Source organism: Pelodiscus sinensis, chromosome 8 (assembly GCF_052426305.1).
Source record: "Pelodiscus sinensis isolate ZL-2025 chromosome 8, ASM5242630v1, whole genome shotgun sequence".
NCBI lineage: Eukaryota > Metazoa > Chordata > Testudines > Trionychidae > Pelodiscus > Pelodiscus sinensis.
The window spans coordinates 28,632,979-28,652,921 of NC_143059.1; the positions used below are offsets into that span (position 1 = coordinate 28,632,979).

The following is a 19,943-nucleotide window of genomic DNA, read 5'->3' on the forward strand; positions in this document are numbered from 1 at the left end:
ACGTGCCCGCTTAACACGTTTTCGCGATAGCGCGATTTTTTTTTTTTTTTTTAGAGAATGTTTTTTGAATTACACGACCGTCCCCAGAATAACATGATTTCCCCAGCCAGCCCTTTGCTGGAGGCTGCGCAGGGCTTCCCCCGCCTCCCTGCAAAGCAACAGAGGGTTTGCCGCTCGCCGTGCCATTCCCAGCTGACTCCCCTCGCCGGACGCCTTGCCCCCTCTCCTCCATCCCCGCTTGCAGGCCGGCAGCTGGGTTTTCCCAGCCAGCCCGTTGCCGGCAGCTGCATGGGGCTTCCCCCACCTCCCTGCAAAACAGCAGAGGCTTTGCTGCTCGCCATGCTGTTCCCCAGCGACCCACCCTCGCCGGATGCAGTGCGGGTCCCAGCAGACCTGTCACAGGGGCATACTCCCAACCCAATCCCCCTCCCTTCTCCTCCCCTTCCCTTCCCCAGAGCCAAACACCTCCCCTCCTTGCTGTAAATCCAGTCCCCTTTCTCCTCCAACCTTATGTCCCTGTCCCAACAGACACCACCACTTGAAATGCAACCCCCACCTTTTTCATTATTTTCAATGGGAAAATTGACCCCGCATAACACGTTTTCATTTAACACGATCATTTTCTGAAACATATCTATAGTGTTAAATGAGGAATTACTGTAATTGTGCTCTCTTAAGCTATATCTATACTGCAAGGCTTTTCCGCAAGAGGAAATGCAAATGGAATGCTCATTTGCATATGTCGCGCTTGTATTTGCATTTCCTCTTAGGATTTCTTTTGTGCACGAGGTTTTTGCACAAAAAAGAGCTGTGTAGACAGCCCTTTTGCGCAAGAGCCATTCTTTCTCATTTTTTCAGGAAGAATAGCTCTTGCGCAAAAACCTCTTGTGCAAAAATGGCTCCTAATGAATTATGCAAATGAAGCATGGCAATATGCTAATCTGCACTTCATTTGCATAGGCTTTTGCGGAAGAGGGAACCTGTGTAGACGTAGCCATAATGTGGACATGCTACCTCAACTTAGAGCCCCAGGAAGTCCTAGGGAGTAATTACTTTTAATGACTCTGTGGAGTATTTATTTTGAAATAGCAGCATTGGAGCTATTTTGAAATAAGTGTTATTCCTCATGGAAAGCAGGAGTTATTATTTCAAAATAACCAGCCCATTATTAAAAAATAATGGGCTTGATGGTGTGGATACACCCTTTGTTATTTCAAAATAAGGGGTGTTATTTTGAAATAACTCCCTAGTGTAGACCAGAGCTTAGGTAGAATGCAAAGCTCTTTAGAACACGGGTTTGTAATTAATTAATTTTAATTAATTTCTGCAGTGCCACACAATGCACACCCCTTCTCAGAGCACTTATGCAGGCACCTTGCATGTTGTATGTCAGTCCTTGAACTTTGTTGAAATTCATGTACTTGTCTTTCTAAGAGATTAAAATCTTTTAGCCATGCATGCAATGAAAAATAAATTATTTCTCTCTAATTATTTTTCTTTTGAGTCTGTTGTTGTAATAGAGCTATAGTTATGGGCTAAGGCCATGCAGAAATACTTTAGAATGTTCTATAGACCACACTTCTGAGTTAACCCACCTGAAAAGAGTTTTAATGTACCTGTAGGCTATTGAGAAATACAGCCAAGTAACTGCTCATGTGTGACAAATTAAAGAGTTGAAATAAATCTAAAACCAAATATTATCCAGTGCTATTGGGGAAGAGGGATGGGAAAATGGGAACTAATAATAGGGGAAATACTCATAGTAACAATTATAGTAATGATCATCACCTATAAAAATTACTAACTTTGGAGAATTAACAATTACAGGAAAGAAAATCTCTTTTCTCTAGTGGTGTTAGCGTACTAGAGACAGTCACTTTGAGACTAAAATGTCTATGCATTACAACAACCAAAACCCTGTCAGCTGTTTAAAAAGAACCTGTTGTATAGTTCATTGTATATGGAAATGCTGGTGATAGGGGTTTGGTTTACAGATGGCGCCCTGTGGCTAGACAAGAAAGAATCTTAATCAGAACTCATAAGGCTGTAAATGAGCCAGTAGGGGCACAAAAATTCGAAAGGATGTGCCTCCTAACGGAGACTTCAGGCACACAAGATCTGACTGAAAGTTAAACAAAATCACTTTACAAAAATGGCCACAGGGTGGCATATGTCGGTCCTTTATTCATTTCCTCATGGAATTTATCCATAGTCTGACTGTACCTCTCACAACTCATTTCAGTCAGACTACTCCTCTTGCTGGGCTCTCAGCTGCTTAGGGGTCACATCAAGGGTGGCCTATCTGACCTTGTAATTTTCCCTGTTCCTGTTTTCACTTCTCTCCATTACCACTGAGCACTTGAGAGCTGGGTGGCTACAGGGGGATGATGCACTAAATGTTTAGAACCTGGTGACTGAGAAAAGGATTTGTTATTATCAATGTAGTAGAAGATGAACAAACAGAAAATATCTAAGGGTCCTACAAAGGGTATGTGAGCATATCTGAGAGGCTCTTACAGTACAGTGAGTGATTCCTTTGGAGGAATGCTGTCACCGGGATGCCCTTCAAGCGTGTCAGCTGTGATCAGAGGAGTTACATGGCTTACAGCAGGAGCAGGAATGTTTTTCAGGACTGGTGGGAATAGAGTTATTTCAGTACATGCCCCTCAGAAAAGCATTATTGCATTATCAAGCAGTGCTGTGCAATGCTATTCAGTCATGAAGTTCTTGAAGTTTTATACACGATTTGACCTGATATTTGGCTTGCTCAGAGGGCCCAGTTTTATATTCCCTGCACCTCATTACACTCAGACTCCTGGCAAAGTCATGGATCAGGCCCTAAGGTGACTTCAGTCATTATCCTTAATTGGGCAATTCCTCAGTGGGTGTGAATGTCTTAGTTCCATGTACTTATATGAGCTCTGACAACTGACACCAGCCACGGAGTTACCCCAATAGCATCTTGTGTGAAAAAGTCTCTTTTGATTCCACATGGCCATTTGTATCTTGCATTCACTTTCAAACATTCATTTACTACATGAAAAGGATGAATAACAACCCAGGTGGTCTATAGAAGGAGCATGTGTGCAGGTGGCAAAGGACTAACAATACCTTGCACTGCCCATCTGCAATGAGTTTTGGCTGTTAGAACAAAGTGGAAAATACATAATCAAAGTGCAGGTTTTAAAGTTCAAAATGACCTTTAACTTGGTAGGGTATCATTTTACAGTGGTCTTTTAATGCTAAGAGTCTCAGGGAAAGGAGCAGACAGTGGCACATACCTACTTTCTAAAACACAAGGTGAAAAGATATCACAGATAAGAGACAATGATGAAAAATCAGTTGAGCAAATCCTGAAGGCAGGGAAAAGAGACATGTACTGCTTTGAAAGTCTTGGCTGCCTCTTAAAATTATGTCCTAGAGGTAAAAGATGAGTTTTAGGAATGTTTGTTGTGTTGTAGCAAATGAACTCTATGGATTCAGTAGCACTTTCACTGATCCCACAAGCAATGAAAGCCCTGAAAGACAGTCCCTGACCATCTCTGCCTTTCATCAACAGGGGGAGAAGGGAAGAGCTGGTGATCCCGGACTTCCTGGAATCCTAGGACAGAAGGTTTGTAATGTTCTCTGACTTTTCATCCCATTTTTCATCCCATTTCCCTTCCAAAAATGAAGAAGTTTACACTCACATGTATACAACTACATAAACTATATGCACTCTTACACCAACACACATATATGCACACACACATACACTTGAATTCCATCGCCACCTGTATTCGACCGTAGAAGTGGGAGTGGGGCAAGCTATGCAGATAATACAAACAAGATTCCACAACCAGTTCCATTAAGAAGGGGGAATTAATACATTTATGGTACCTCCCTTTTCAGTCCCTACAAATGGACAGTCTCAAGACTAGCTGGATCCCATTTGTCTTAGATTAATAGCCTTATTTTCATTTTGTTATATATCTTTTTTAAAAGATACATCACTGCCTAGAAGGAAAATTTGATTTACTAAAGACCAAACAAAACACTGGGATCCAACTAGAAATAAAATGTTTGGGGTCAAACATATTGCTGGCCTAAGTGGGTGCAGCTCCATTGATAGCACTGGTGACACAGGTGCCCCAGGATAATGGCAAAGGGACTAACAGGTGAATACAAAGTCTTTCATCTTTAGGATACTGGGTCAGAAATCCTATTCAGATCAGTGATGACTAAAATGCTCCTTTTCATCCAGTGGCTATTTGATGCTGTAGATAAAACGAGAAAGCTGCCTCTGTGCAGCTTCCAGTGAATGTCTCACTCACACGTGCGTGCGCACACGTACACACACACACACACACACACACACACACACACACACACACACACACACACACACACATCCAAATCCCAATTGGCACTAACTCTTATCCTTTATGGATGATTCAGCAGACAGCCAATGGACTGAATGGGTCAATCTAGTGCACTATTGGAATGGTCGCTTTAGAAAAGGACTGAGACACAGTGGCAGAGCAATGTGGGGAAGCTAGTACTGGTACTGCCAAGGCTGTATCTGTTTTGTGAGCACAGAAAGGAATTCAGTCTCCAAAGCTGTCCAATGAGTTGATGGAGAGAGGCCCAAAAAGGGAAGGGGCTGAAAGGACTGGTGGACTGGAGCTGGGGAAAGAGTATGGAATGGATGGATGTTGTGTGTGATGGTGGGGAGGTGGGGAGAGGGGGAGTTTAAGTCATGTGGCATGCATCACTGGCTGAGGAAGAGAATTTTTGAGAGATCCCCTTGTTTAACTATTACCAACATACTGTTGACTGGGGGTATCTCTGCACTTGGAGCTGGGGGTTCGATTCCCAGCTTGAGGAGGTACTCACACAGCTCTCATTAATCTAGGATGCTAAATATAGAGTGTTGCCATGGCAGCACAAGTGCTGGGATGAGCTAGCCACCCTGAGTGTGTGCCTCTCAGATAATAGGTATGTAGGTTAACCCCTCCCACCATAGGTAGCACTCAGGAGGTGCATCACCCACAGTGCCCCTGCCACAATCTTAATTGCTAAATGGGATCCTCCTCATGCCTCCTCCCTGTTCCTCTAGGAGGCCTTTATTGTACCCCATCACTATGCAGGCACCAGGCACCTATGCCTCCCACTGCTGGTGCTGCCATGGCTACCTTCTACATGGATGGGAGCCTGTGTGAGTATATCTCCTCACATAGGCAGTCAGGCATGAACTGCATGGGCAGAACTGTGTACAGGCCCAGAAGTCTAGTAACAGGAGGGGTCGCAGCTCCAGAGAGAGATGCCTGGAGAGAACCCCACTCTAGCCAGTTTTATCAGTCTCCAGTATTCAACTTTAAAATTCACCAGTAAACAACTAAATACAATGCAGCCAGGTTCTTCAGGATCAGCCAGCAGCCAGACCTTGTCCTGCTTCTCCCATACAACCCCAAAACCACAACCGATTGGTGAAGTTGCCGGATGAGAAATGGATTTAATTGACAGTGGATTATTTCTCCTTGCCACCAGGGAGAGAAGGGAGATGCTGGCAATGCACTAGGGGGAGGTAAAGGAGAACTCGGGCCCCCGGGACTACCTGGGCCTCCAGGACCAAAGGTGCGTCTCTTTCCTGCAGTAGATTCTGTGTTTCCTTTTTGCAGAGCATATACTAGGGTATTTAGGAAGGGATTGAAGTTTACATTCATCTGCACCTGGTTTTAATTATGTACTGAGGGGAAGGGTTCATAAGCTAGCCAGCTCCTGCAGAGTTCTGTAGTTTGTTATTTAAATTCTGAAGGTCAGAAAACTTATGAACTGCATTTCCTGGGGGGGAAATCCTACTTGTGTTCAAAAGATTTATTGTAGGGAAACAGCATACAATCCCTCAGATTCACTGCCAGTGTCTGGTGCCATAGATGCCAGCTGAGACGGCATTAACATTATGTATCAGGACTGGGGACCTCCTCTCTTGTTATGTTCCTACCTAGAAACCAGCATTCCTCAAACCACACCTCATAGCAGAGGATATTTAGCATTTCTAGGACTAGTTCTCTTCACAGCACAGTTAAGAGATGACCCATTGGTCCCAGTTCATACCACCCATTCACTTTGTTGCACCTTACAAACTCAACAAGACCTTAGCCCGTGGGAAATGTAGAAATGGGACTCGGCCCAGTACTCTGAAAATCTTGTAAGATTTGAGCTTGTGGATTGCGTCCTGTCTGAAATGCGGCAGGTCTAACAGCTGACCTCCAGCACATCCATTGTTGGAATTGCTTCTTTCTGCACATTTATATTAATCTGTTGCTTTTCTCTTTTTTCTTAGGGGGAAGCTGGTGACATTGGCCAGAGCGGCAATGCAGGACCGCCCGGGGAAAAGGTACAGAGGAAGAGGGCACAACAGGGGGCTTATGGTTTAGCAGAGGATTTCAGGCCAGGGAGTTCAGTTACAGACAGTAGAGCAACAGGAAAATTGTTTCACAATACAATTTCCCCTCAAACAATACCTGATGGCTCCAGTCAGTCATTAAAAGAAACAAAAATTTTCTCTAGTACATATAACATTTTCTGCAGAGTCTGCACATCCAAAGCAATCAGAGCAGTATTAATCAACAAGCCTTGGTCGGGAGTGCAACAGTATTTGCAGGAAGAAGGCAAACAAGCAGCAGAGGAAAGCCCAAGCATGCAGGGAGACTCTGAGGATTGATCAACCAGCCCACAGCTCGCAATTGCAGTTACGTAGTACAGGAGCTATGGCATCATGCTGGCTGTCCAGAGTTGCAGATTGGTGGGATGGTGGGAAGGGACTAAGGAAACAAGCTGAGAATAAGAAGTGTGGAGCTAGACAAGGAGAAAGCTCTGGGAAAAGAAAGGGTTGCTCTGGGAAAAGAAAGAGTCAGACTGACTCTGCAGTATGTCAGGGAGACTCCCATTTGTACCAAACTCCCAACTCCTGCTTGAATAGTGTTATCACCCTCATAAAACGACATCACCAAGAATCTTGTGCATTAGCCACACGTGCACATCACTTTCCGTGTGAGTCAGCAAGAGAGGCTGATGCACATGTGCACCTGGCACACAAGATTCTGGGTAATATACCTGACCTCTGCTCTGCTTCTGCCAGTGGAAGGCTGAAAAGGATGTGTGTCTGATGGTGATGCAGAGCTGAAGCAGTGCAAAGTGGTGGCTGGACAATATATCAGAGAGGAGTTCATGCCCCATTTCCCCCAGGCCTTCCCTGCAGCAGGGTGTAGGTGAATAAGGGATTTAGAGAGGAGAACTTTCCTACTCATCTTCAGTACTCAGCTTAGCAGGGGTTGTACATCAGGTGGGGGGATCATACCCTATTCTCCCAGGCTTTTGGGTACAAGAGGCGGGCTAAGACACCCTCCTCTTTCAGGACTTGTCATAGCAGAGAAGTGGGGGGTTGCACAGGTCTGTTTTTTCTTTGAGTGCTTTCTCATGTCCATTCTGATTAGGAGTGTGCGCACCACCTGCACGAATTCCAGAGCTTTTTTCCCTTAGCAGTATCCATAGGGCCAGCAGGGAGCCCCTGGAGTGGCGCCGGTATACCCCTGCTGGCCTCTCCACCCCCTCAGTTCCTTTTTTCTGCCAGTGATGGTAGTTGGAGTGTGGGCTTAGGGCTGTTAGCCTACCCATAGCAGTGGTATCTCTCTCTTTCATTGTAATACAGTTAGATTTAGTGTAAATACTGTTAAGTAGCCATTAAGTAGTGTAAATAGTTAGCTCTGAAGAGCTCAGCGGGACTCTTCCGGACAGGGGAGGGGATTCCAGGGCCCCAGGGCTTCAAACCCTGTGGTTCCTGCTCGAAGCCTATGCCCTGTGGAGACCCACACTCCTCCTGCTTACAGTGCCTCCGGGAGGCCCACCGAGCGGAAAGCTGCTCCATCTGCAGGGGGTTTAAGCCCAGAACTAAGAGAGAAAGAGACTCTTGTTTAAAACTTTTGTTAATGGAGGTAGCACTACAGCCTCAGAGTGAGGAACGGCCCCAGTCCATCTGCAGCGCACCGTCAAAGACAGCCGCAACACTGGACAAGCGCCAGACAGCTACCCCTAAGGTGCCCAGGCACAGATCGCAGTCGCCGGCACTGAGGAGCTCCAAAGGCTCAAGGGGCCGTTTGACAGAGAGGCATGGTCACAAAGTGCGCCCTAAGGAGGGGCACTTGACCTCTAAAGTGCCGAGAAGGAGGAGCAGCCGGAGTAAGACCTGGGGCCTGGAGCAGGAATTGAGCATGGGGGATGTGCAGCGCCCATCTACCCCAGAAACCTTCGATGTAGTGAGGGAGCTCATTGAACTGATAACAACAGAACTGGAGGGCCGGGTGCCGCAAGTGCGGGCTGCACCTCCCCATGGTACGGGGACCCCCCTTCCGGCACCTTCAGTGGGGCAGTGGAACCCTCAGGGGCCGGCGCACACTTTGCAGCAGCCATTCCAAGCACTGGTGCAGGCACTGGCGTCACCACCGGCACCGGTAACAGTGCAGACAATGGCACCGACGACGGGGCAGACACCAGCACCGTGGCAGCCAGCACAGGCACCAGCGGCACCAGTACTTTCCTACCCCGGAACTCTCACAGCACCGGGTCTAAGGGCACTGGAACCAACGGTGCAGCCAAAGGCAGCCCAGGCGGCACCAGGGGCGGTACACCAATATACCGCATATGTGTTGGCACCATTCACAAGGCCACAGGAGGGGCTGGCGCCGGTACTGAGTCATCCACTGGCAGTACTGGCACTGAAATAGACGGTGTCTTACGCAGCACTGACGATAACGCCTATCCCGGCACCGATCGCGGCACCGGGCCAGTTCCAGATGGCCTCCCCCGGCGCAGCACCCTCCAGTACCGCTGATACCCACGGTACAGCAGGGATATCTCCCAGCGTACCAGCTGCCAGTGGACTCTAGATAAGCCCAGCAGATGCTTCCTCCGGCATAGTGCCCAGTGCATAGGGGCAAACCATCGGCCATGGCTGCGCACTGAAAAGAACAAAGCTCAATGGCCCCACCTTGGTTGGTGTCGGACAATTCGTCAGAGTCTGAGGCTGAATCGGTGAGGTCTGTTAGGTCATCCTACAGCTCTCAGTGTCAGCACCGGTCACAGTCAAGCATTAGGTCAGAGTCTACTGAGGCAGCTGATCAGCAGCAGTGGCAGACGCAGTGGCAGTGCCAACCACAGTGGCGCTTCTGGACGCTGCGGGCATACCACCAGGCGCAGAGCCCACCCCCAATGATGTCAGTGCCAGGGTCATCTCGGAGGAGTAGTGTCCCTTCTGCCACACCGCTGAGAGCCCCTCCATCAGAGGCGATGACTTCGGCCAGGCCACCAGTGGTTGGTCAAGTACAAGGTGACCCAGTCACACCGATGGGCTCAGTGCAAGTGGACCCTCTACCCCTCAAGGTTACAGGGGCACCAACAGGAGGAGAAGACCTAGAACCACCCAGAGAGTCTTCCTCCTCATCGCCTGATGAGGCGCTGGCGGATCTAGCACCCCAACTCCCCTCCATGGACACCGGGGCTCACCAGGCCCTGTTAAGGAGACTGGCCTCCAACCTGGTGGTGCAGATGGAGGAGGCACAAAAGGACCTGGACCCCATAGTGGATATTCTATCGGTGTCGGGCCCGAGTCGAGTTGCACTGCCACTGAATAAGACGGTGGATAGGCTGTCCAAGATGCTGTGACAGATGCCGGCGTCAATACCACCGATGCAGAAGAGGGTGGAGAGACGATACTTTGTACCCTAAGCGGGGCATGAACATCTTTTCACCCACCCTGTCCCGGGATCCATAGTGGTGCAGGCGGCAGGGCAAAAAGAGCGACAAGGCCTCCCGGGTCCAACACCAAAGGCCAAGGACCCGAAAAAGCTGGACCTCCTGGGCAGAAAGACCTATGCTATGCCATGGGAGGCCTGCAGCTCCATATTGCGAATCAGCAGGCAATGCTAGGGTGCTACGCCTTTAACACCTGGGCGTCGGTTCAGAAGTTTGGGGAGCGCCAAGAATTTGGGGCACTCACAGAGGAAGGGAAGGCTGTGGCGAGCACAACCCTGCAAGCGGCCCTGGATGCAGCGGACTCTGCGGCTCGGACCTTGGCCACAGCGATGGTTATGAGGCGTAGTGCGTGGTTACAAGTGTCTGGCATTCCAACAGAGGTGCAAGCCACCATACAAGACCTCCCATTTGAAGGGCCGGGCCTGTTCTCTGAGCAGACCGACTCGAGACTCTATGGCTTGAAGGACTCAAAGGCAACTTTGAGATCCCTAGGAATTCATACCCCGGAACCCCTGAGACGGCCCTTCAACCATAGGCCATACCAGTGGCCTTTCCAACGGGGGTTTGGGCCAGACAGAGGGTGATGCAGGGGTTGTAATAGTGTGTCAAAGTTAGACAGGACTCTCAGATTTGTCAGACCTCTCTGTTTATTCAGCAAAGCTGCTCAACTAAATTAACCCAGAAAATGTGAGTACCATACAAGGTTCAAACCCCTTGATTTATACAGTCAAAAGAAAGTCAAGTTAACAGGATTAAAAGGAGGGGCAAAACTTCACATGATTAGTGTGAGACTTAGTCAAGTATCTTCATTTCAACATCAAGCACACAGCAATCTCCGGTCCATATCTCCCTGGTTATTTTAATTGCTTTCTGCTTAACACTTAATGTTCCTTTTCTTGTTAACTCAGGCCCACCTGGCTAGCACATTGATCTGCATACCTACAAACAACATTAACATACTTTTCTTCTTCCTGTTCAGAGACAAACAATATTCCTTCAACTTATTCAATTATTACAGCACAATTCATCTTTCTCTTACATTATAATTCTTTCTACTTTCACAAGTGGCAGCCCTGATCAGTTCAGGGGCAGGTGCAGAGGCCCCAGGGTTGATTCAGAGAGAGGGCCCACCCCATTGCTTACTCAACAACCAAGTTGTCCTTTTGAGGGTATGCTCAAGAGTGGAGTACCAGTAGACCCTCCCATCCCCCCTTTTGGTTGCTGCCTGTCCCTGTACTATCAGGCTTGGTCTCAAATTCCATCGGACCGCTGGGTGCTCGACCTGGTGGCGAAGGGATACGCCCTACCCTTCCTCTCTTCACCCCCCTCCCACCCCACCTCCCTGTCTCACAAGACACTTCTAAGGCAGGAGGCCTCCAGCCTCCTGTCGCTGGGAGCCATAGAACAGGTTCCTCCAGGGTTCAGGGGAAGGGGATTCTACTCCTGTTATTTTCTCATCCCCAAGGCGAAGGGAGACCTGCGTATACGTATACGGTATTCTTTAAAGATAAGGTGAGGATGCGTCCTCACCCAGGGTTCCTACCCAAGGTGGTGTCACACTTTCACCTTTCCCAGGACATTTATGTAGCAGTACTTTACCCCAAACCGCACTCCACACCCAGGGAACAGGCCCTGCACTGTTTGGATGTTGGGAGGGCACTGGCCTTTTACATAGAGAGGACTCGGGAGTTCCGTAAGCCACCTCAGTTGTTTATTTCTGTGGCAGAAAGAATGAAAAATTTGCCTGTCTCAGCTCAGCGTTTGTCCTCGTGGATTACTTCTTGCATCCGGGAGTGCTACGATGGTGCGGGCAAGCATCCACCACTGCTGACGGTCCATTCCATGAGGGCCCAGGTGACCTCAGCGGCATTTCTAGCGCGTGTGCCGATCCTGGAGATTTGTAAGGCAGCCACATGGTCATCAGTACACACATTCGCGGAACATTACTCTGTCACGCAGTTGGCCAGGGAGGATGCCGCGGTTGGGGCGGCAGTTCTGAGGTCTGCTAAAGTATAATCAGGAGTCACCTTCCAACCCCGCTCCAACGGAATGGCTAGGGAGTCACCTAATCAGAATGGACATGAGCAAGCACTTGAAGAAGAAGAGGTTACTTACCTCGTAACTGTTGTTCTTCGAGATGTGTTGCTCATGTCCATTCTACATCCTACCCACCTCCCCTTGTCGGAAGTAGGCTCCCTGCTGACCCTATGGATACTGCTAAGGGAAAAAAAGCTCCGGAATCTGTGCACGTAGCATGCACACACCTAATCAGAATGGACATGAGCAACACATCTCAAAGAACAACAGTTACGAAGTAAGTAACCTCTTCTTTTTCTGCAAAAACCCTGCCAAGAGTCAGTGTTTTATCTCTGCTTTCCTAGATGTAAGTGTGGGCCTGTCTCCCCAAAGGCTGCCTATGGGTGAGCTCATTATTGTCTGGCCAGAGCAGTTCTGTAATTCTTTTTGCCCCACTGTGTGTATTCTAGCATACAAGGTTCTGGGTGGGCAGGAGTACAAGAGTACAGGGGATGGCAGTGGGGGTGTTGGTGGCACTGAAGCAGGGGCAATGAGGCAAGCGGGATATGGTGAGAGGGAGGGAGAATGCAGTGTGGGTATTTCCTGGGACAGGGGTGGGATGCTCCCTGAAATTAGTTTGAAAATGTCGATCAGTGTCCTAGTGAGACAGGGAGGGCTGAAAATCAGGAATTCTGTGATCTGGAAGGAACAGGGAGGGGCTCTAGTGGGTCAGAGTAGAGGGGACCTTGATGGGGCTAGTGGAGGTAGGGGGATGCTCCTTGAAATCAATTTGAACATGTTGATCAGTGCTACTGCGGTACAGTGGAAGTGCTTCTTTCAAAAATGTTGTATCAAGAACTGGGTCTAAAGGGTTAGGAAAATAGGAGGAGAGGACAATGTTTTAAGGCCTGCAGGTTCTCCCTTGGCTGAACAATATTTTTAAACAAACAGCTTATGAATAAAGAATATACTAGATAGTGTTGTGGAATGGTGATAGTGGGGCATAAACTAGGTTCAAAACTATGTTTTTTCTAGATTCTTCTAGTATGCTGAAATAGCAACTACTTCTTTAAAAAGTATCAGCGGGGTAGCCGTGTTAGTCTGTAACTTTAAAAACAACAAGTAGTCCTGGACTTCTCATTGCTTCTTAAAAGTCGCTCCAGGTTCTACACTGCAAGTAGAAACAGCCGCTGTAATTACAACAATAAGTGATTTTAGCTGAACACCCTGAAATAAGAAAAAGAAATGTGGGTTACATGTATACAAATGCAGTTTCTAGAGAGAGCATGGTCTCCTCCATTGGAAAGCAATAGTTTCCGTATTTGGTTCTTTGTTTGCTTTACTTTGTAATATAAAGATGCAGCACTTGGGACTGCATTTAATGGTCAATGCTGAAATGTGAGCTTTCCTGTCTCATTTGAAGTCCAAACAAGATGTCAGCTTATCAGGCACTTATATGCAGTGTCTGCATCAGTGTTTCTTAAACTGTGTTCCATAGCACACTGGTGTGCCGCTAGGCAGTCGGAGGTGTGCCACGGAGAACAACAGAATTCAAAATGGCCACCCTTAAAGGGGCAGGCAACTTTTTTTTTTTTTGCTCAATAACTTCCCCCAACCCTTTTTTTCTCAATAACTTCCCTCCCAACCCTTCCCCCCACACAAACACCTTTTTTTTCTGCTTAACAAAAAATCCTTGGTGTTCCTCATAAAAAAAAATTATTCTTTGGTGTTCCTCAAAGGAGAGACATAGGGAACAGAGATTTGGCTCTGTCATTTTTGAGTGCACTGGCTAGCACAGTGGGCCAGCATGAGGTGTGGGAGTAGTAATTTGCTACTGGTATAGGTCTGTAGCAAATTATAATTCCCCACTGGGTCCAGGAGGATACGTCTACACAGCAGCGTTATTTCGAAATAACATAGCCAGCGTCTACACTACAAGCAGTTATTTCGACCTAATGTCAAAATAATGTTGAGCTGGAGGACTTCTTACTCCGATCCTGTAACCCTTGTTTTATGAAGAATAAAGGAAGTTGGAGGAAGAGTGCTGTTTCTTGGATTTCCTGCTGGGTAGACAATGCCACAAGACGAATTAAGCTATTTAGACTTGAGCTATGCAATTGGTGTAGCTGAAGTTGTGGAGCTTATTCTGACTTTAGCCCTGCTGTGTAGATGTACCCAGAGAGAACAGGGAAGAATAAATCCTTCTGCAGGGTGATTCTGGGGTGACACAGCTACCCACTGGCCCTTACACAGAGTTGGTGTTTTGCACAATCTAACCCTAAATCAGTTCATAGTCGCAGCAAAATACTCCAAGCCTTGATAATGCAATGTCTGTATCATTACAGGGAGAACCTGGAGCACCCGGAGAACAAGGGCCTGTTGGTCCCAGAGTAGGTGCTACCCTAATAAAGGGACTTTATTCATGAAAATTTAAGAAAATTTTAAGAGAAGATAACTTGCCCTATTTCAGTGGTTCTTAAAGTGTGGTCCGCAGACCACTAGAGGTCCGTGACAGTCTTGAGGGTGGGCCACAGGCTCGGGGCTCCCAACCCCCCAAAATGGGAAGCCTGCACTGGCTCTCCAACCCTCCCCCGAGAGGTTGGAGTGCCAGCGCTGGCTTCCCACCGAGGGAGAAGGGGGGCAAAGTGAGCCTCACAGCCTAGATATCGGTTGCAGGGGAAGAAAGAGGCTCCACACACTCTAACCCCTTCCCCCGCCTGGGGGAACAGCAGCGCAGAAAACTGCTCACCTGGAGGCTTTCCCTGCTGCTCCCATTGGCCAGAATCAATGCCAGTGGGAGCAGTGGGGGGCACGGAGCCAGGTAAGCACCTCCCATCCCCCTCATGCTCAGACCCTGCACTCCCATTCCCCTCATGCACCCCCATTCCTCCACCCAGATCCCCTCTCTCAGCTAGACCCCCATCTCCAGCCTGTTTCTGCATCCAACCTCTCAGCCAGACCCTCACCCTAGCCTGCTCCTGCACCCAACTTCCTGGCCAGATCCCCCTACCTCCAGCCTGCTCCTGTGCCCAAACTCCAGCCAGACCTTTCCACCTCTATTTGTACCCAGTCTGTCACCATAGGTATGTCTACACTACCCTGCTAGTTCGAACTAGCAGGGTAATGTAGGCATACCGCAATTGCAAATGAAGCCCGGGATTTGAATTTCACGGGCTTCATTTGCATAAGCGGGGCGCCGCCATTTTTAAATCCCCGCTCGTTCGAACCCCGTGCCGCGCGGCTACACGCGGCACGGGGTTCGAACGAGCGGGGATTTAAAAATGGGGGCGCCCCGCTTATGCAAATGAAGCCCGGGAAATTCAAATCCCGGGCTTCATTTGCAATTGCGGTATGCCTACATTACCCCGCTAGTTTGAACTAGCGGGGTAGTGTAGACATACCCCATGAATGGTTGGTTGGTGGTCCCCTGAAAGGTCTGTTTGAGAACAACTGCCCTATTTAAATGGCTTCCAGACTATTTTCCAAGTGTTTCACCAAACCCCTTCACCACAATTCATGGGTTTATAGCTTGTTTGTATTGCCATAGTTGGGTAAGGTTACTGTAGCTTACTGGTGAATCTGACCCATACAATCTAAGAGCAACAAGTTTAGCAACACTCATAATACTACATGTTGGAGTCTTCCTGCCATAAGCACTTCCCCGCAGTTGCATTTATCAATTGTTCCTTGAAAGCTGTAACTTAGAAGAATTAACACAACTCCATTCTGTGTGGGAGTACCAAGTTCTGACTGGAGATCTGGGTCCTTTTACAGGGTCCCAAAGGTGAGCCAGGAAAGAATGAACTGGTGGATTATGACGGTAACCTCAATGAAGCTCTGCGGGTGAGAACTTAGCAGTCTTATCTAGTATAGTAATAAAGCGGGGGGGGGGGGCACAAATACTGTATTCAGCAATGATTTAATTCCCAAATGGGAACTTTATTTATTTATATTAATTTTTAGGACATATAAACCTTAGTGCTCATGATGCATTCTTATTCTTCACTCTGCATTTTGGGGGGTTTTGAACAAATAACTGGGTCTTCATAACAGCTAAAGTGGGCAGTGATATAGACTGGTCATCTGTTAATTCCATAACACTAGAATTTCTGGCCTTTGAGATTATGTGCTGACACTTAAAAGCAGCATTGACAGTTAAGAAGGACCAAGATAAGGAAAGTCCAGGTTAAGAAATGGCTAAGTTGTGCTGTTTCCAAGGCCCATGAAAGTCTTTTCTCTTAAGCATGTCCTTTCCTAATACCAGGGATGTATGATAGCCCAGCACTGTTTCTGCTGGGAGATAGCCATCAATATTAATCCCACTTAAGAGGGCAATTTAAAATGAGATGAAGAATTAGGTCCATCATCAGACTGTGATCTTTAATGTAATACATTGCAAACAGATGATGATGTGCACATCATTACAACTGTATATCAGCAAATGCTTTCAAAAGTGGCTTTTTTATTTTGAGTGCTCCCATTTTTGAATGCCCATCTTTATGACAACATGCATGTCTTAAGCTACATACCCCCAAATTGAGGCACTTTTGAAAATGTTGGCCATAGATTTTTTTATCAATAAATCATTTCTATACATTGCAAAATGTGTGATACTTAGTCACTTAATTAAATTTCACCTGCACTGGGGAACTCAGATAGGAAATTTTTCTTATTATCTATGTTTTCTACTTGGGTACCAGATAGAAGTAGAATATATTTATTATCAAGAGCAAATAATTATTTAAATTCACTTCATTATTGAAAGCAGATAATCAGAAATGCCATTTTCATAGCGTTTTTTATTTTCATTCATCAAGTAAAGAAATAATACGTGGTCATACTTGACTTTGAATTGCTACTGTTGGTTATTCAGTAGCCCTCTATTAGCTATTCATTTTCCAAATTAATATATTTCAGGATTGCCAGTGCAAAAATGTAAAGAAAATATAATTCTGACTTCCCTCCAATTTAAAAAAAATACTATTTTGAACATTTTTCTTATTTAGGGGCCTCCTGGACTCCCAGGAGTAGCTGGGCCTCCAGGGCCACCGGGACAGAAGGTAACACTCTCCTTTTGTCATTCTTGAAAAAAATAACTAGACATGCATGAGAATCAAAGGCTGGAACTCTGATGCTATTATGATCCTTGTCCACCTACCCCACCCATTGTGCAGTCCTTCTTCTCCTTGCAGTCTGTACATGATTGGGTATCATTTCTTCGCCTTCTCCCTATCTCACTTCCTGGAATCCTTTCCTCCCACAATGACCAGGCATGGTCCTGGCTCAGGGAAGAAAAATGCTTTCTTACTCCCACTCTCCTTCAGACACCTACATATTGGACTTAATCTCAATGCATGGTCATAGAGTAGTTCAGACCATGAACTGTCAATCAGCATGAACAACTAAGGTTATTCAACCTTAAAAGTCTGACAGTTTTGAGCCCTGTCTCTTAAGCATTTACACCCTTTCAGCCCCCCAGAGTCACTGCTGTTGACTGTTTCCATAGCACAAGCCCCAGCTTCCAGTTTCCCAGCCCCATGAAAAAGAAGCAGAATAATATTATTTTAAAATATGACCTGTGATGATTATGCTCTTTAGGGTGAAATTGGTTTGCCGGGTCCTCCTGGACTTGATGGAGAGAAGGTAAGATGAGAGATGCTCTGTGTATGTGTATGGGAGAGTTATGACTCTTCTGTGTTGCTGGATTTGAAAATATAATGGCCAATAATAACTGAAGCTAGTCAAAAATGGGAATTTTTTATGACCATTTTTCTAACCATTTTTCTTTTCCACTGAAATTCAAAATTTTACCACAAGTTTTCATCAACCTGTTAAAAATCTGCAATACAGGCAGTCCCCGAGTTACGCGGATCAGACTTATGTCGGATCCGTACTTACAAACGGGCCTTTTCTCGCCCAGGAGGATGCGGGCGGCGGGACCACCCAGATGCACCGCGGTTCCGCTGCCCACATCCTCCAGAGCGAGAAAAGCTGCTCCGCGTCTCCCTGGTCTGCTGGGGGGGGGAGGGAGTCCCCAGCAGACCAGGGAGACGCGTAGCAAAGCCGCGGAGGACGTGGGCAGCGGGACCGCCCAGATGCGCCGCGGTCCCGCCGCCCGGGTCCTCCGCGGCTTTGCTCCGCATCTTGCTGGTCTGCTGCCCCCCCCCCTCCCCCAGCAGACCAGCGAGACGTGGAGCAAAGTCGCGGGACCGCGGTGCGTCTGGGCAGTCCCGCTGCCCGTGTCCTCCGCGGCTTTGCTCCGCGTCTCCCTAGTCTGCTGGGGACTCCCCCCCCCCCCAGCAGACCAGGGAGACGCGGAGCAGCTTTTCTCACTCCGGAGGACGTGGGCGGCGGGACCGCAGCGCGTCTCAGTCCCACCACCCACGTCTCCATTGTCTGCTGGGGAGGGGGCGCAGCTAGTGTGCCCCCCCCCCAGCAGACCAGGCTTTTCTCGGGGACGCCTGTGGTAGAGCAGCTGGGGCGCTGCTGGTTGGTCCTGTAGCACCGCTCCTCGGCGCTACTGGACCAACCCGGCAGCACCCCAGCTGCTCTACCCCAGGTGTCCCCAAGTCAGCTGCTGCTGAAACTGATCAGGGGCTGATTCCAGTAAGCCCGGGGCAGAGCAACTCTGCCTCGGGCTTCCTGTAGTCAGCCGCTGGTCAGTTTCAGCAGCGGCTGACTTGGGGATGCCTGTGGTAGAGCAGGTGGGGCGCTGCCAGTTAGTCCCACAGCGCCGCTCCTCGGCGCTACTGGACCAACCCGGCAGCGCCCCAGCTGCTCTATCCCAGGCGTCCAGATTCAGCTGCTGTTGAAACTGATCAGAGGCAGAGCAACTCTGCCTCGGGCTTCCTGTAGTCAGCCGCTGGTCAGTTTCAGCAGCGGCTGAATCTTGACGCCAGTTCCGACTTAAGTACAAATTCAACTTAAGTACAAACCTACAGTCCCTATCTTGTATGTAACCCGGGGACTGCCTGTATTCCTGAGCAGCACTGTGGTTGCTCAAGGACAGGATTCATCTGCATAAGCATTTTTGAAAAAAGATCATCCATGGTTTTGGGAGGATAAAGAGATGGCAAATTGAATTTGGAAAATTTCGACCTGTTCTAAATAAGCATACATGAACCAGTCAGCCACATCCTTTTTCACATTTTATTTTGTATACATGAAAGATGTGCACTCTAATACATCTCTCAATTATGTCACATTTACAGCAATGTAAGAACAATGGTGTTACACTAGTTTACATGAAAGCAGAATTGGACACATTAAGGTTTGATCCAGCTAGCTTCTGCTTATTCCGACCCTGAACCAGCAAAACACTTAACAATTTGCTTAACCCATAGGGTCTGATTCAGAAAAGTGCTTATGCACATGCTTAACTTTAAGCTTATGAATAGCACCACTGAAACCAATGAGACTGCTTATGTACTTAAAGTTGAATACATGCTTAAGAACTTTGCTGAACTTGGGCATTAGGACCCAGTCCAGTGTCCACTAATGTTAATTGGAATCTTTCTATTGACCTTAAAGGGCATTGGATCAGACCCCTTAGGGTACATCTACACAGCAGCGTTATTTCAGACAGTGTTATTTCAGAATAACATCAACATAGTCCATGTCTACACTACAAGCAATTATTTCAACATAATGTCAAAATAATAGCGAGCTGGAGGACTTCTTATTCCGACTCCTGTAACCCACTGGCTGTGTCTAGACTGGCCAGTTTTTCCGGAAAATCAGCTGCTTTTCCGGAAAAACTTGCCAGCTGTCTACACTGGCTGCTTGAATTTCCGCAAAAGCACTGACTTCCTACTGTAAGAAATACTACGGAAATACTATTCTGCTCCTGTTCAGGCAAAAGTCCCTTTTGCGCAAAGCTTTTGCGCAAAAGGGCCAGTGTAGACAGCTCGGATTTGTTTTCCGCAAAAAAGCGTCTAGATAGGCACAGACGCTTTTCCGCAAAAAGTGCTTTTGCGGAAAAGCGTCCGTGCCAATCTAGACGCTCTAGTCCGAAAATGCTTTTAATGGAAAACTTTTCCGTTAAAAGCATTTCCGGAAAATCATGCCAATCTAGACGCAGCCTCACTGTATGAGGAATAAGAGAAGTCGGAGGAAGAGTGCTCTTTCTCGGACTT

At 47.5% G+C, this 19,943-nt stretch overlaps 1 protein-coding gene across 1 annotated transcript in view; it reads left to right on the forward strand.

The window, feature by feature from the left end:
* The window catches only part of COL13A1 (collagen type XIII alpha 1 chain), a 118,750-nt gene that overhangs the window by 67,447 nt on the left and 31,360 nt on the right, over positions 1–19,943 (forward strand). The window contains exons 21-27 of the mRNA XM_075934944.2: positions 3,560–3,613; positions 5,530–5,616; positions 6,326–6,379; positions 14,154–14,198; positions 15,583–15,651; positions 16,815–16,868; positions 17,407–17,451. Of these exons, the coding sequence (XP_075791059.1) occupies positions 3,560–3,613; positions 5,530–5,616; positions 6,326–6,379; positions 14,154–14,198; positions 15,583–15,651; positions 16,815–16,868; positions 17,407–17,451 (408 nt within the window). The remainder of the gene's footprint in view (positions 1–3,559; positions 3,614–5,529; positions 5,617–6,325; positions 6,380–14,153; positions 14,199–15,582; positions 15,652–16,814; positions 16,869–17,406; positions 17,452–19,943) is intronic.